General features: G+C 41.5%; 1 protein-coding gene across 1 annotated transcript in view; it reads right to left on the bottom strand.

Annotated features, from left to right (window-relative positions):
- Positions 1-15,212, bottom strand: part of PDHX (pyruvate dehydrogenase complex component X) — a 63,258-nt gene extending 48,046 nt beyond the window's left edge. Inside the window, exon 1 of the mRNA XM_037040494.1 lies at positions 15,008-15,212. Coding sequence (XP_036896389.1) covers positions 15,008-15,167 — 160 coding nt within the window. The 5' untranslated portion in view covers positions 15,168-15,212. The remainder of the gene's footprint in view (positions 1-15,007) is intronic.
- Positions 15,213-15,284: the final 72 nt, after the last annotated feature.

Here is a 15,284-nt window from a genome sequence, read left to right as displayed (position 1 = left end):
AGTGGGGGCTGGGGTGGTAGAAGAAACTGCCGGATTTTCAGGAGACCCCACTTAAAAGGCCCACACAGCCTTGAACACATGCTGACCCACCTTCCTCAGGGATTCAGCACCAGGGCAACAGCTGGAAGGGCACTGGTGGCATGCAGGGAGTAAGAGAAGTGACCAGAAACATGGTGAATGCCGGACACACCTCCAGAAGCCAGGCAGTGGCACTGTCCCTGGTATTGCTCCTTCTCTAAGCCCTGCCCCCTGCCCCGGCCACACAGAGCCACAAAGAGGTGAAGTGGGTTGCCCCACCCTGGCGACTGGCTAAGGCTCCATCCCACTCAATTTATAGGTGCCTTTTCTACAATAAGCCATGCTGCTAAGACAGGGAGCCAAAGCAGCTCTACCTAATACACAGAAACAAACACAGGGAGGTTGCCAAAATGAGGAGATGAAGAAATGTGGCCCAAATGAAAGAACAGATAAAAAACCAGAAAAAGAACTAAACAAAATGGAGATATGCAACCTATTAGATGCAGAGTCCACAACACTGGTGATCAGGATGCTCAAAGGACTCACTGAGTGCTTCAACAGCACAAAAAACACCCAGGTAGAAATGAAGGTTACACTAAGGGAAATAAAGAAAAACCTACAGGGATCCAGCTGTGGAGGGGATGAAGCCAGGACTCAAATCAACAATTTGGAACATAAGGAAGAAATAAGCATTCAACCAGAGCAGCAAGAAGAAAAAAGAATTTAAAAAAATGAGGGTAGTATAAGGTGCCTCTAGGACATCTCCAAATGTCCCAATGTCTGAATCACAGAGAATAGGAAAAGCAAGAAATTGGAAACTTATTTGAAAAGATAATGAAAGAAAACATCCTTAATTTGGTGAAGGAAATAGGCATACAAGTCCAGGAAGCAGAGAGAATCCCAAAAAAGTTGGACCAAAGAGGTCCACAGCAAGACACATCATAATAAAAATGCCAAAGGTTGGAGATAAAGAGAGAATCTTAAAAGCAGCAAGAGAAAAGCAGTGACCTACAAAGGAATTCCCATAAGACCATCAGCTGATTCCTCAAAAGAAATTTTGCAGGCAAGAAGGGACAGGCAAGAAGTTTTCAAAGTGAGGAAAAGCAAGGACCTACAATCTACATTACTCTATCCAGCAAAGCTATCATTTAGAATGGAAGGGCAGAGAAAGTGGTTCCCAGACAAGGTAAAGCTAAAGGAGTTCATCATCACCAAGTCATTATTACATGAAATGTTAAAGGGATTTATTTGAGAAAAAGAAGAAGAGTAAAACCATAAGCATTAAAATGGCAACAAATGCACAACTATCAACAACTGAATCTTAAAAAACAAACTAAGCAAACAAGCAGAAAAGGAACAGAATCATAGGTGTGGAGATCATTTGGAGGGTTATCAGCTGGGAGGGGGAAGGGGGAGAATTGGGTAAAAGGTACGGAGATTATGAAGCATAATTGGTAGAACAGGCATAATACAGAATAGGCAGGGGAGGTTAAGAATAGTATAGGAAATGGAGAAGCCAAAGAACTTACATGCATGATCCATGGACATGAACTAAAGTGGGGGGAATGCTAGAGGGAATGGGGGTACCACGTGGAGGGAGGCAAAGGAGGAAAAATTGGGACAATTATAATAGTATAGTTGATAAAATATATTCAAAAAACAGAAATGAATAAACAGTTTAAAAAATGAGGTTAATTATTTTCTTTGGGAAACTGCACTAATGCACTGTAATTTCAAACAACATGTTCCTATGGCTTCATGATAAAGGAATTCCACCTCTGAAGCATTTGGAAGGAAGCTTCTGTCCTCTTTCCCTTTTTCATTTTTTCCTCTCTAAAGAACTGAGAAAAGGACCTGAGCCTATATTTGCCTCGGCCTTTTCCTCATTTTCTTTTAAGATCTGCCTACATATAGGGAACCTGTAGTTTCCTTTCAGTCCTTCCATGTGCTGGGAGTGCAGAGACCTGACTTTCAAAGGCAGATAGCAAGCCTGCCCCTCTCGGTGCCCACCCTCAGGACCTGCTGGGGGTGAGGTAGGAACTCACGTGTGTGTTTGCTTTGTCTACACAAACTCTCCCTCTCAAACAAAAACCCAAAGTCTAAACATGGGCTTGTACTGGAAGTCCAGCTATGAAAGGCCACGCATCTAAGTCACATTCTCAAAAGCTAATAAAACCATCAGCATTAAAACTGTTATTTTTTATTTCTATAAGCTTTTTTGCCTCTCCCTCAATTGGTACCAAACTCTAAGAATCAAAAAGAATTATCATTCCTAATACTCCAAAAATAACAAGCTCCAACCAGACTTCAAGTCAACAGCACACCCATTCCGTCAATGAGAAAACTACAATGCAGACTGATGAAGGGATCTGAATTCTGCCTAACTCTCAGGGCTGTATGTACTCTACTACACTGCACAACCTCTCGTCATTAATTACAAGGCAGGATCATCAACGCATCACCTGTTATTTATAGCCTACTGACCCAGAAGTTCAAACATAAACCAGACATACCGAGTCCATGTGAGCATTTTTCTTATGTCCAATCGAATATCATAGTAAACACTTTCCCTACCATGGGCATAAAGAATTCCTGTACTAAGAAACCATTTCTACTACTGACAATATTTAGAATTTGGAAGGGAACAGGTAATCTTTTAAGTGCATTAAATGCATATCTTGAAAATTAAGAAGGGGAAAAAAAGCTGTAAGTTCTGAGTCCTGATTTATCATTAAAGAACACAGCTAGAATAGGCTGAAGTGTCTGTGTACTGTCTCTCAATAATCTTCACTGTAACACTTCCATTTAATTTCCAAGTGACCTCTAGTTGAAAAGCAAATTATGCCTACAATATAGCTTTAAAAACGCTTATTTTTTTCCTTAGTAAAATAAGTCCTCGTGGATTAGGTACTGTGAATAGGTACAAAACAATGCGGACCGCGATATACAACCTCGGGGCATCGTTGCCTATAAAACAGTGAAGCACTGACTGAATTCTGAGTGAAGTAAATTAGAATTCGAGAAATGCATTTAGGTTAAACACACACACAGGCAAACTCACACTGTAACGTCAGGGAGGCATCTCCAAATCCAAGCGAGAACAAGCCTCCGCCTAACTGCAAGAATTCTTAAACAGTAGTCAAAGCTTTCCCCACAGTCAATTCATTAGAAAATAAGAAAATGAGCTTCCTCATCCCCTGCATTATTTGTATACATAACACCTTTTTAATTTTTTACATGGCTTCATGAAAAAAAAACAAACATTTGCCTATAGAATGTAGCGCCAGCCTAAGCCTGAGCATTTAATTTTTTAAAGCTCATAGTGGAAAAAAGAAAGAAACCAAAAAACAAAAGACCTACAACCGAACAGCGCCACGGTAAGAGGCCAACCTCTCCTGGAAAACCACAGCTTAAAACAAACCCCGGTTTGTTGCTTCCCACAAAACCCGTCAAGGCTGCGATGGAATGTTTCATCTGCACTTACATATTAAGTTTATATCAAATACAGTTCCACTTCAAAGAAGCCAAGTAAATGGACTTCAGTGCTGCTATGTCCAGATTCCAATTTATGACAAAAATGAAATCAACTCTCTTGAAACAAAGTCTGTCTTCAATATCCTTACATATTGGTTCTAGTTGCCTTGATACAATTCATATTTATTTTATGATTCAGTCATTATAATCTCTCACCTAAAAGACCTTCATATTTCCATGATCCTGACACTAAAAACTCCACTATGAAACTTTTGCATTTTTATTTTCCAAATTACCACATCAAAAGCCTCAAAATTATTTATATTTTAAAAATGAAAAGAACATAATCATTCCTCATATAGCCACCCTTCATGGATGAATTGAAATTGCTTCTCTAAATAATGACAATAAAGTATAAAAACTGTGTAATAGATCACTATCCTCACTCTGAAACAAAGGTAACGAAAACAAAGAAAGACATTTTGGACATCGCCATTATTCAGCACTACCTTCTGATTGATTGTACCGGCTTACTATGGAAAGCAAAACGTGCAGTGTTTTCTGATTTATCCTCAAACTGTCATGCTGGAAAATAATATCAAACACAAGCACTGACTTATTAATAATGGTACATATTTCATTCTAATATATCTTCTTTCAACTGGAACATTATACACATCTTTTTCAAATGTATTTTTCCAGCAGAAAAGTAAGTCTGCAAGCATAATATCAGCTTTGAGCGACAGGGCTGCGCATAATTAATATCCACCCTTAACAGATCAATTCTACCGAGATGGTGTGGGTTTCTCTAGATGCCTCAGAATTTTAACCTACACCTAATATTGTTTAATTTCACTATAAATTAAATGTAGCTTCCTTTTTCACTCCAGTAAGCAGTAAGTACATTATTCAGGAGGCCTTGAAATGTGCACCAGTTATATTTCCTAAAAGCAAGTGGGCACACCTATGGGTAAGAAAAAAAGAAAATGTGTTTTATCCCCCTCCACTGGTCACACAGGCTATTTCAAAGCAGTAAAAATACCATATTTAATAAAAATGCCCCAAATTTAGTTAAAATTTAACACCTCTGTAGTCATTTTAATGTTCTATTTTTTCTATCAAGCTAACAAACTGTATTAATGGCTTTTAAAGTCTGTCCTTTTATAGCAGTTTAAAAAATACTTAAGATGATTATGGTAATGTACATTTCCAGTTTATATTTAAATACACTGATTTTAAAAGTAGGGTCTCAGGAATTATTTGAATTGCCTTAATCTTTTTTTCCTCAATAGAATGACACAATAAATTAAAATTTTTTTGCTTAGTATACTGCTGCTTTACCCGCCACAACGGGACACTATAAATCACTGAATTTTATAGCAGTTTCTCTGAGCAATTCTTACACTTCTCTCCCAATCTTCTCAAATCTTCTCTTCCAATCTTTCCACAGCAAAATTCCATCTTCAACATCAAATTGTAATTTGATTAGTAAACTACTACTCTAATTGTAGTTTCTCATTCCCTAAAGAACCCCTTTTTACCCAAAGAGCCATAACACATTTCAGGCAAATCAATGATGTCAAAGCTTTAAACTGCTGACCTACGTATCTGTTCTGAAAGTTCTCAAGATTCAAAAAGAGCTAAGATGAGCAGACAACACAGGAATGCGGATCAAACTGCTCTGTGGCCGAGACGCAGTGGATCTAGGCTCCACGATGGGGCCGAAAGTAACTGAGGAAACTCGGCGGTTCACAGAGGCAGCTCCAGCGTCATTCCAGCCCACGTACATCACTACAATCCAAACACAAGTCAGGACACGAAGACAGGATGGACGAAGGAGGAAATTACCCCGCACTTTCTTAGTGTGGCTCCCTGTCCCTAACATGAAATTGCTTCTTTATTAGGAAGAGATGCTGCTCATTGTATCACTTCTCTTTTCAAGGCAAGAACTCATCAAGCACAACTGCACCTTTAAAACTTCCATTGGAGAAAACAATTCTGCCATCTGCAGGCTGAATAAAGTAAAGCAGAATGAAGTGCGAGGGTAATTTAAAAATCAACACCCAGGCACAGAATAGTATCAACACTGCAGATTTGAATAAAGGCAGTCAAAGCAATTTTTAATGGGTGGTTGTCATGTAAGTCTTCTTCACTCAAATAGTTATTTTGGTATGGTATTGGGGCAGGAATACATGGAAAATATCAATGGATGACAACAGTACGCATAATAGTCTGGGTGAAAATAGCATTTATAGGTTCTGGCACAGTAAGAGATGCCCAAAACATGTAAGAGATTCCCCAAACAGAACAATAGCATAAGCTAATTTCTACTTGCTTATTAGCTTGTACAAAAAGGCTGAAAGGATATATTCCAAAATGTGAGTAATGGAGTAAGTTTTTTAAATTAATTAAACACTTTATTAAATAGTAAAATACTTATTCTAACACAGTAATGCAGGTACTTGGTTTAAATAGTGAAATAGTACTAAAGGCTGATTAGCAGTGAAGTAGGTCTCTGCCCTGTCTCTCCCCATTTCCCCAGGCTTCTTCATACAGGTAACAGTAGTTATCTCTAGTTGCTCATATTACTTTAAGTTCCTTTCATTACATTTGTTTCTTATAATCTACATGTTAACTTTCTACAATAAATTTATCTAATTTTACTCCCTCTCCAAAACTTATCTAACACTAAGTAAAAAAATGTGCTTTCATTTTTCTTGTACTTAGACACAAACCCACAAGGACAGGGGGAAAAGAAGGGACAACTGCATACAATTTTGGATGCGGAAAAGTAAAGAGATGAGGAACGGCTGACTACCAAGACTCCAGAAAGCCGAACGCAGTGCTGGGTAACAACCGCCCTCATGCAGCGGAAGACTGAATGCCTGGAGATGGTTTTCCCCAGAGAGGGTACTTAGGGATGGAGGTGCGGCCTTCACACCCGGGACACCAGGCACTGCAAAAGTCAGTTAACCAAGAGATTACCTGATGTGACTAGCAATACAGAATAGTGCTGAAAGCTAGCAGATGGGGTGGGATAAATTAGCAATATAAAATACAAATAAAACTAAAGAAAACTTTTCAAAGACAACTGTGTCAAGAAAAGCAAAAAGAAAGGTAACAATCATAATATAAGACAATATATGGCAATCCTCAGGTGTGTAGAACATTTGTTTAGTGTAAACAATGAACACAGATTTAACCAAGACCTGCAAAAGAACTGTATTAAGAGAGTGGGGGAGGATGGCACTGACCAGCGGTCAGTTATCCACAGATGATACAAAAATAGAAATAGGGAGAGGAGCAAATACCAGAAGAAAGTTAAGAGATAAAATTTGTTGCTTTCAATGAAGACGACTTGGGAAGTGGGGAGAGACAGGGCAGCGACCTACTTTACTGGTAATCAGCCTTTAGTTGTCTTTTTAAAACAAGTACCTGTATTACTGTGTTAAAATAAGTATTTTACTATTTAATAAGATGTTTAATTTTAAAAACTTATTCTACCACTTACAAGTTAGTCATTCTATGCCCCAGTTGCCTTGGGTAAAATAAAGAGTGTTGTAAGGATTAAATTAGGCAAACACACTCGAAGTCTTTGCAACGCAGCCTGGCAGAGTCGGTCGTCTCCACGCTGTTAGCTATTTTTTTGCTAGGCAGCACAGACATGGTTAAGAGGGTGGACTCTGGAGGGCTCCACACAGTGGGCTGGATGTACCACGTTATCCCTATTTACAATTCCTTCCTCCAGTAATGAGAGATGGATTCACCCGTTCCTTCAGGCTTCCCAGCCTAAACTTGGTTTCCTTCTTATTCTCTCCTTTACCTACTTCAGGGGTTCTTGCAGCTAAAGTACACCAACTCATGACATCTATTTTAACTGTACTTCACGTCTGAAAACTACACTCTCATAAAATCACTGGCAGGTGTTTCGGTGGACCAGGTAAGTTAAAAAGAGCATGCTGGAACTACTGCCTTAACTCATAGCACCTCAAAGTACCATAGCACCTTATAGTACACTTTACTACTCACTTAATGGTTTGAGGTTATTTCAATAGCAGTGAAAAGCCGTGAAAACGTTTGAGCGAGTAAGAGAAATAACCACAATAAGGACATGAACTTGTCTGCAGTTCCACATATATGGCTAATGCTTCCTAGTCAATTTTAAAAAATGCACATGTTCTGATATGGTCACAACTTAAACATCACAGAAAAGCTAAAATAAGTGCAAACTAAAGACACCCATGAACGTGTTTCCTGTCTCCTTTACTCAATCAAACCCTTTGACCTGAGGGACTGAAAAGGCACCTAGGGACCAGGTCCTTCTACACTTCAGGCCCTTGTCCTACAAAGTGTCAGGGAGAAATGGATGGGTCTTTGACTGGGGTGTGGGCATTTCTCGCACATCAGTTCATGGCACAGGAGTGGAGTAAAGGAGGGGAAAGAAAAAAGCCCTTTGTTTATTCATTTGTAATTCACTCAACAAATACTTATTCAGCACCTACCAGGTAGGTGATTCTAGGGGCTGGAGATACCAAAGGTGAATAAAAACAGACAATAATCCCTACTCTTACGGAGATTAGCTTTTAAAGTAAGGAGACAGAAATAAATAATATGACTGGTGGCGGTATGAACTACGAAAGGAAGGTAAGGGGACAGTGACCGTGGAGGAACTGTGTTATCAGCTGATCAGAGAAGGCCTCCTCTGAAGGAGGGAGCAGAAATGGAGGAAGCCACGTACACATCTGACAGAAGAGCCTTTAAACGGAGGAAGCGGCGAGCACAAAGACGGAGCAGAGTGTGCTTGGCCTGTCCCAAATACAGGGAAGCCAGCACGCTGGAGTGAGTGGGGGAGAGGCTCGGCAGGCTGAGGTGAGAAGTGGACGGCTTTCGTCCCCCAGGGGGCCTTGTAAGCCACAGCCAGGACCTGAGGTTTTAGTCTGTGTTTAACAAGAAGCTCTTGGAGAGTTTTCAGTGACATGACCTGATTTACAATTTACAAGCACTCTGAAAGCTGCATGGGAAACAGTCTGTACTGGGCCAAGGGTGGTGGCACGGGCCTCTGTTGAGACACTCCTGTAAGAATCTGGATTAGAGGCAGCTTGGCCCAGTCTAGTACGTAGTAGTAGACATAGTAGCAGTGGTCAGGTTACACTTCAAAGGTAGAACCAAGGAGTTTTGATTGACTGATGTGGTATATTAAAGTCAGGAGTCAAGGACGAGTTAGGGGTACAAGTGAAAGAACAAAAATCAGAATCAGATGCCATAGGACCAAAAGAAAATCTTTCTTCCTCTAAAAGTGCCCAAAGAATATTATAAACTAATAAACTTGATTCCTTATTCAGCTACTCAAATACGGGCTGAAAAAAACATTGAAAATCAATCAGGTCAGTTATAAAAAAAACTGCTTACTCTTGTGCAAGGCAATGCCTTGGGGACACAATCCAGAGACACATGATTCTTCCACATGTAGAAATTATACTTGTTCTCTTCACCTCTCTTAGCATGAGAACTATGAAATATACATAAGGTATAGTATTTGCTAGTTTCAGTGTTAAAACTGAGATGCAAATGACAACGACTGATGACTGTGAGTCCAGTAGGTGTGGGAGGTATCCCCCATCTGTCTGTCCAGGTGTACTTCTCAACCTTCCCACACACCACTGTACGGGCTTTGGCCTCTGGTTGGGTTCTACCGATGGGCAGCATTAGCAGGAAGCTAAAGAGAGAGAGGAGAGTGAGGACAAGGTATTTATTTTCCCAGCTTCCTCCTGGCGGGGTCACCTGGAGTGCGTTGGATCCTTTAACCAAAGGGCTCATCTCCATCACAGGGCCCTCCCACAGGCTCCCGCCTTCCCAATTCTGCTAACTGGCTCTTCCTGTGCCTCTTGAAGCCTAGAAGTGGTGACAGCACCTCGCCCAAAACAGCCCCTTAGTATAGCACCATCTCTACACCCAGAATCTACAAAAATGTTTATTCCTTAAACTCAGCTCTATTTATCCACTTTTAGGGTCCTGGCAAGGAACAATACTATCTGTTCCTACAATACTATCTTTCCCTATAGAAAGACTTAGGTGTGTGGCATTTTTCATTAAATAATGAAAAAAATTTCAAACCACAAAGTCATTCCATTAGAAGGAACAACATGAGCAAATGAAAGAGAAGTGCCCATGTTTAGGGAAAGGTGAATTGTCCGAGGAGCCTAAATCCACAAGTCAATTTAATACAAACTCAGATCTGAATGAAAATTTCTAAATTAGGACTTCCGCCAAGATGGAGGCATAGGTGGAAACACTGTGCCTCTCCCACAACCAAGTTTGAATACAACAAAGGTTTGGAGAACAAAGACACAGCCAAAGAACAGAAAATTGAATTATACGGAAGTCTGACTACAACTAACTGTTCAACCGGGATGGTAAGAGGGGCGGAACCAGCAGTGGAGCAGGGTCGGGCAGGACAGATCCCCAGACCTAGGTGCACAAGTGGCCCGGACCAAGTCGGGGTGCGGGGCAGACTGACCAAGGTCGCACATTCACGCACAGTGAGACGGACCACGCAGGCCCCAGCGGGTGAACCCAGTGGTGGAGGGCTGACAGCGGTGGCACACTCGTGTGCATTGGGACAAAACGCGAGGGCCCCGGTGATGGTGGCAGCTGCAGCACCTGTGGGGGCCGCAGCGGGAGGCGGCAGACGGGATGCCATTGCACCTCTTTGACCCCGCCCCCACATACAGCGTCACAACCCAGCAACTGAGTTGCCCTGCTCTGGTGAACACCTAGGGCTCCGATCCTGTTATGTAACAAGCATGAACAGCCCAAAAGATGGCGTAAGAAGAACTCAAAGTCCCAGAGCCGATAACTCTAAGCAACCAAGAGATTGCCAGCCTCTCAGAAGCACAGTTCAAGACACTGTTTATCAGGATGCTCACAGAACTGGTAGATTATAGTCACAAATTAAAGGAACATATGAAGGCTAAACTAATTGAAATAAAGGGAGATGTCCAGGAAACCAATAGTGATGGAAAGGAAACTGGGACTCAAATCAATGGAATGGACCAGAAGGAAGAATGAAACATCCAACCAGAAAGGAATGAAGAAATGAGAATTCAAAAAAACTAGGAGAGGCTTAGGAACCTCCAGGACATCTTTAAACGTTTCAACATCCGGATTATAGGGGTACCAGAAGGGGGAAAGAAACAGGCACGAGTGGAAAACTTATGTGAACAAATAATAAAGGAGAACTTCCCCAGTCTGGCAAAGGAAATAGACTTCCAGGAAATCCAGGAAGCTCAGAGAGTCCCAAAGAAGTTGGACCCAAGAAGGAACACACCAAGGCACATCATAATTACATTAGCCAAGACTAAAATGAAGGAGAGAATCCTAGAAGCAGCAAGGGATAAGGGGACAGTCACCTACAAAGGAGTACCCATCAGACTGTCAGCTGATTTCTCAAAAGAGACCTTACAGGCAAGAAGGGGCTGGAAAGAAGTATTCCAAGTCATGAAATCCAAAGACCTACAGCCAAGATTGCTTTATCCAGCAAAACTTTCATTTAGAATGGAAGGACAGATAAAGTGCTTCTCAGATAAGGTCAAGTTCAAGGAGTTCATCATCACCAAGCCTTTATTATATGAAATGCTAAAGGGACCTATCTAAGAAAAAGAAGATGAAAAATATGAACAGTGAAAGGACAGCAAACTCACAGTTATTAACAACCACACCTAAAACAAAAGCAAACCAAGAGGACAGCTAGATCAGGAGTGGAACCACAGAAATGAAGAATACATGGAGGGTTAGCAACAGGGGAGTGGGAGGAGGAGAAGGGGGTAGAAGGTACAGAAAATAGCATAGATGGTAGGTAGAAAATAGATAGGGGGGAGGGCAAGAATAGTAGGGGAAATATAGAATCTAAAGAACTTGAGACAGGTGGTTATAAACTAAGGGGGGGAGAATGGTGGGGGAGGGAGTGTGCAGGTGGAGGGGAATGAAGGGGGGGAATAGAACAACTGTAATGGTATAATCAATAAAATATATTAAAAAATTTTCTAAATTAGTGGCTTCATTGCAGTCTCTTACGTAAATGTATCCACTAGTCATTTATTTACAGTTGGAATCCCTATTGTCAAACACATCTTCCTTATTCTCAGACATAGAAAGTACCCTTGTAAAGTAGTGCAACTATTTTCTGCAGGAAATGCCCCAAATGTTTATGGAAGTAGGGTAGGCAGTAATTTATAAGTTACAGGGAGATATGAGTTCCCTGGAATCACATAAAAAATTTTCTATGTGTGTACTTTTCTCAAAAACTGGTACAGCTTTTAACGGTTTTCAAATAGATTCGTGCTTCACTAAAAACCAATGCTTTTCACGTAATACAAGAAAGTCTTGATTGCAGAAAATTATCTAGATCACTAGCTACTATAAATGCACTGCCTACGTCTGTTTACTGGCTGCCAATCTGCAATCCTACTGTGGACCTCCGTGTCTTTTCATAACTTCCCAGATTTTTAGCTTCCCTAGATGTTTATTTAACATGTATAATATGCAAGGCCTGTAGCTGTATATTAGGTAAAGCACTACAAAGGTTGAACCCCATTCATTTTTCTACTCACGTGTTATTTTAAATTCAACATGTTATTCCTCAGAAAGAACTTACAACCAATATTATTAACATCTTAGTTATTAATTAATTAAATTGCAAACAGTGCCCTTTAGTCTGAAAGGGAGGCAGTGGAAACTCTCCAAAATTAACAGCCTAGACTAGTTTGAAAAACTTCTTATAGATGCTGCATCACTTATGTAAATACCACATCTGGCCTCTGGGCCTTTGCATCTGCTGTTCTTCTAACCTGGAAGGGATGCTACCTTTAGGGAGCCTTCTTAGGTACCCCCTTATTATCCTGGACTTAGCCTTCAGGGCTCACTACATACACTACTGAAATCATACCCTTACTCTGTCCAAGCAGACTGCACAGAATTAGGACTGCATCTCCAGAAGCTAACTCTGATTAAATGGGCCATGTGCTAAATATAGAGTTCTGCTTCATTCTGTAGGCCCACCAGTTTCCAAGCAGGCTACCATGTAGCCTAATGTTCATTCCTTCACTCAGTATCAGTAGAATGGGGAATAACAATAAGTCCCTGCCTTCTCAGTAAGTATCTCAGTTGAGAGAATAAAACAAGTTAGGACTTTCTTAAACAAGGTAAAAACTATATATTTATTCATTCTTCAGTTCATTATCATTAGAGCTATGTGGCTTTGAGAGACCCACTTAAGTACTCTGAGCTTTAGTATTTTTGTCCAATAACATGTAGATAATGCCAGCTTTATTAGGTTGTTACGGGAAGTGAATAAGGACTTTCTAGGAAGTGCTAAACATGGCACATGTCATAGATCACAAAAATGCTGCCAATAAATACCTTTTAAGGAAATCAAAATCCAAGTGCATATCCGTCTGACATATTTTTTAATCATGGGTAGACATGTGAAAAAAAAAGAAAATAGTCCAACAGTCATACTTACTTAACACAATCTGTAGATTACCAAATAGGTGCTTAGTTTTATGAAATAATTTCTCCCAAGCTCAGAGGAAAATGAACCAACACCATGTAAAGTCATGCTGCTCTGTCACAATAAGAGCTCCAGAACTGCCATGTGCACTCAGCATGGCAACAGTAAAGCTTGTCGGTGAAAGGACAGGAGACAAATTTGGGTTCAGAATAAGGAAAAAACTCCAAACCTTCCACGTAACTTAGAGTTACCCTACAACACAATTGGTTTCTGGGGTAGACAGAATGATGCCCACAGTTCCCCTCACCGCCACCCCGCCAAAAATGTCTTGGTCCTAACACCCAACCTGTGAAGATGTTAGGTTACGTGGCAAGGGAGAATTGTGGTTTAAGAAGGAATTAAAGCTGCTAAGCAGCTGACCCTGAGGTAGGGAAAGCACCCTATATTGTTGGGTAGGCCTGATGCAATCACGAGGGTGCTAATATGTGAAAGGGAGACACTAGGAAACTGACACGGCTTCCTTGGGATGTTGTGTCCTCTTCCTTACAGGTGACGGTCAAGCAGAGTTAGACAAGTTATTCAAGGTTTGGGGGGGCAGGGGAGCAGGGGAGGGGAAAATACCCTGATACATCAGGTAAGGGTTCCTAAGTGGGCTTCTAGAGGCAGGGGTCCTTCAACCCGGTCTAAGGAAAGCCTCCTAACCTGCATGAACATCCGCCCATTTCTCTGCAGTGAGGATCTACAGCCTTCGAATATCCTTGAAATGATCTGCTTTACAAACAAGGTTAAAAACACTCTCCCTAGATTACTTCCAACACCGGGCTTTTGCTACCCCACGCTTTTCTAAGGCAGTTGAGTCTCAAAGCGTAGTTTGTCAAACAACAACAAAAAATATCAAAACTCCTCTAAGGCTGTTTGTAAAATTCAGATTGCCGAGCTCCACCTCAGGCAACATCTCTGGGGAGCGGTAGGAAAGTTCAATATTTAATAAACTGGGAGGAAAAGGGAATTCTATACACAGTTAAAGAACCACTGCTCCAAGTATCTGATGAAACATTAACCTGAAGAAACTGAAATAAATTATCCCCATCACCAAATCTTTAGAAATCTCAGTGCACTCATCTTACCGCGTGACTTTGTGTAACTTATTTTTTCTGAGCTTGGGCAGCCCAAAATATGTAGGCAATGTCTATTGCACCTTATTTTTTAGATTAAAGTACATTCTGTGCAGTGCCAGAATGATGATCAGCAGGCAATGGGTCACATTAAAAAATGTTAATCCTATGACCCGACCCGAGCCTCATGTAAAGATAAATAATGCCCCACATGCTGTATTACCTGTTGTTAAATACCAGAAGAACCGCTGTCAATATCATGTCAACAAATGACGATTTCTTATAATAAATTTCATGTAACGATTCACCCTCCTAACTTTTCACTCTTTCATGCTCACGTTTTGCTGGACTTATGTCTGTGATGCAGTGGGCATTTACGTAGTAAGTCCTTTACTAGTCTTCGCGTGGAGCAACCCTGGTGGCCTAGAAGAAAAGGTCTCCCACCAGGGAAAAGCCAAAAGAATGAATAAGAACAGCCAAAAGTGGCTTTTCAATCTCAGCAACCTTTAGGCAGCTTTTCCCTGACAGTGATGCTTGACAACCCTAAAGGAAACTGACGCGTGACTAGGAAGGACCTCAGAGAAGGGCGTTTAGGACCGATCTTCGCGCCTCGCAAGAAAAAAAAAAAAAACCAAAACCCAAATTCCAAGGCAAGGTCAAAAGAAACCATACCAACCAGGAAGCCAAAGACGTAGTCAAGTTCTCCCTGCTCCGAGGAAAGCCCTTCGGGACATGCACGTATTAGGCGGTCAACTCAGCAGACCCTCACCAAGAAAAGGGAACGCGAGCCCCGAAAATCTCCATATCCAAATGCAGGACCTCAATCAAAAAGCCCCTAACCCTGCCCCACTGCTCATTTATACATAGAAGTGAGCGAGCTCCGGTCACTCACCCTGCAGCCACTTAGTGCTGTGAAACCATCTCCAACTAGCTCCGCGGCCGGCAGTCCACCCAGCAGCTCCCTTAACCAGCCCCAGGCCTCGCCGGCCGCCGAAGCCTGGGAGGTAGCGCAGCATCCGCAGGTCACAGCCTAGCCTCCAGGAGGCCGCCATCTTCCCAGCCTTCTCACCGGCTGTCGCAGCAAAGCCTGATCATTCTGTCATCAAGCCCCTCCCAGGCCCCGCCTCTCACCCGGTTAGTTACGCCCCTCAACTCCCGGTTCGGCTAGA

This window comes from Sturnira hondurensis, unplaced genomic scaffold (genome assembly GCF_014824575.4).
Source record: "Sturnira hondurensis isolate 20B ecotype Veracruz unplaced genomic scaffold, ASM1482457v3 Scaffold0002638, whole genome shotgun sequence".
In the NCBI taxonomy this organism is placed as follows: Eukaryota; Metazoa; Chordata; class Mammalia; order Chiroptera; family Phyllostomidae; genus Sturnira; species Sturnira hondurensis.
Note: the sequence above shows the minus strand (reverse complement) of the source record. Positions and strands in the feature narration are given on the sequence as shown.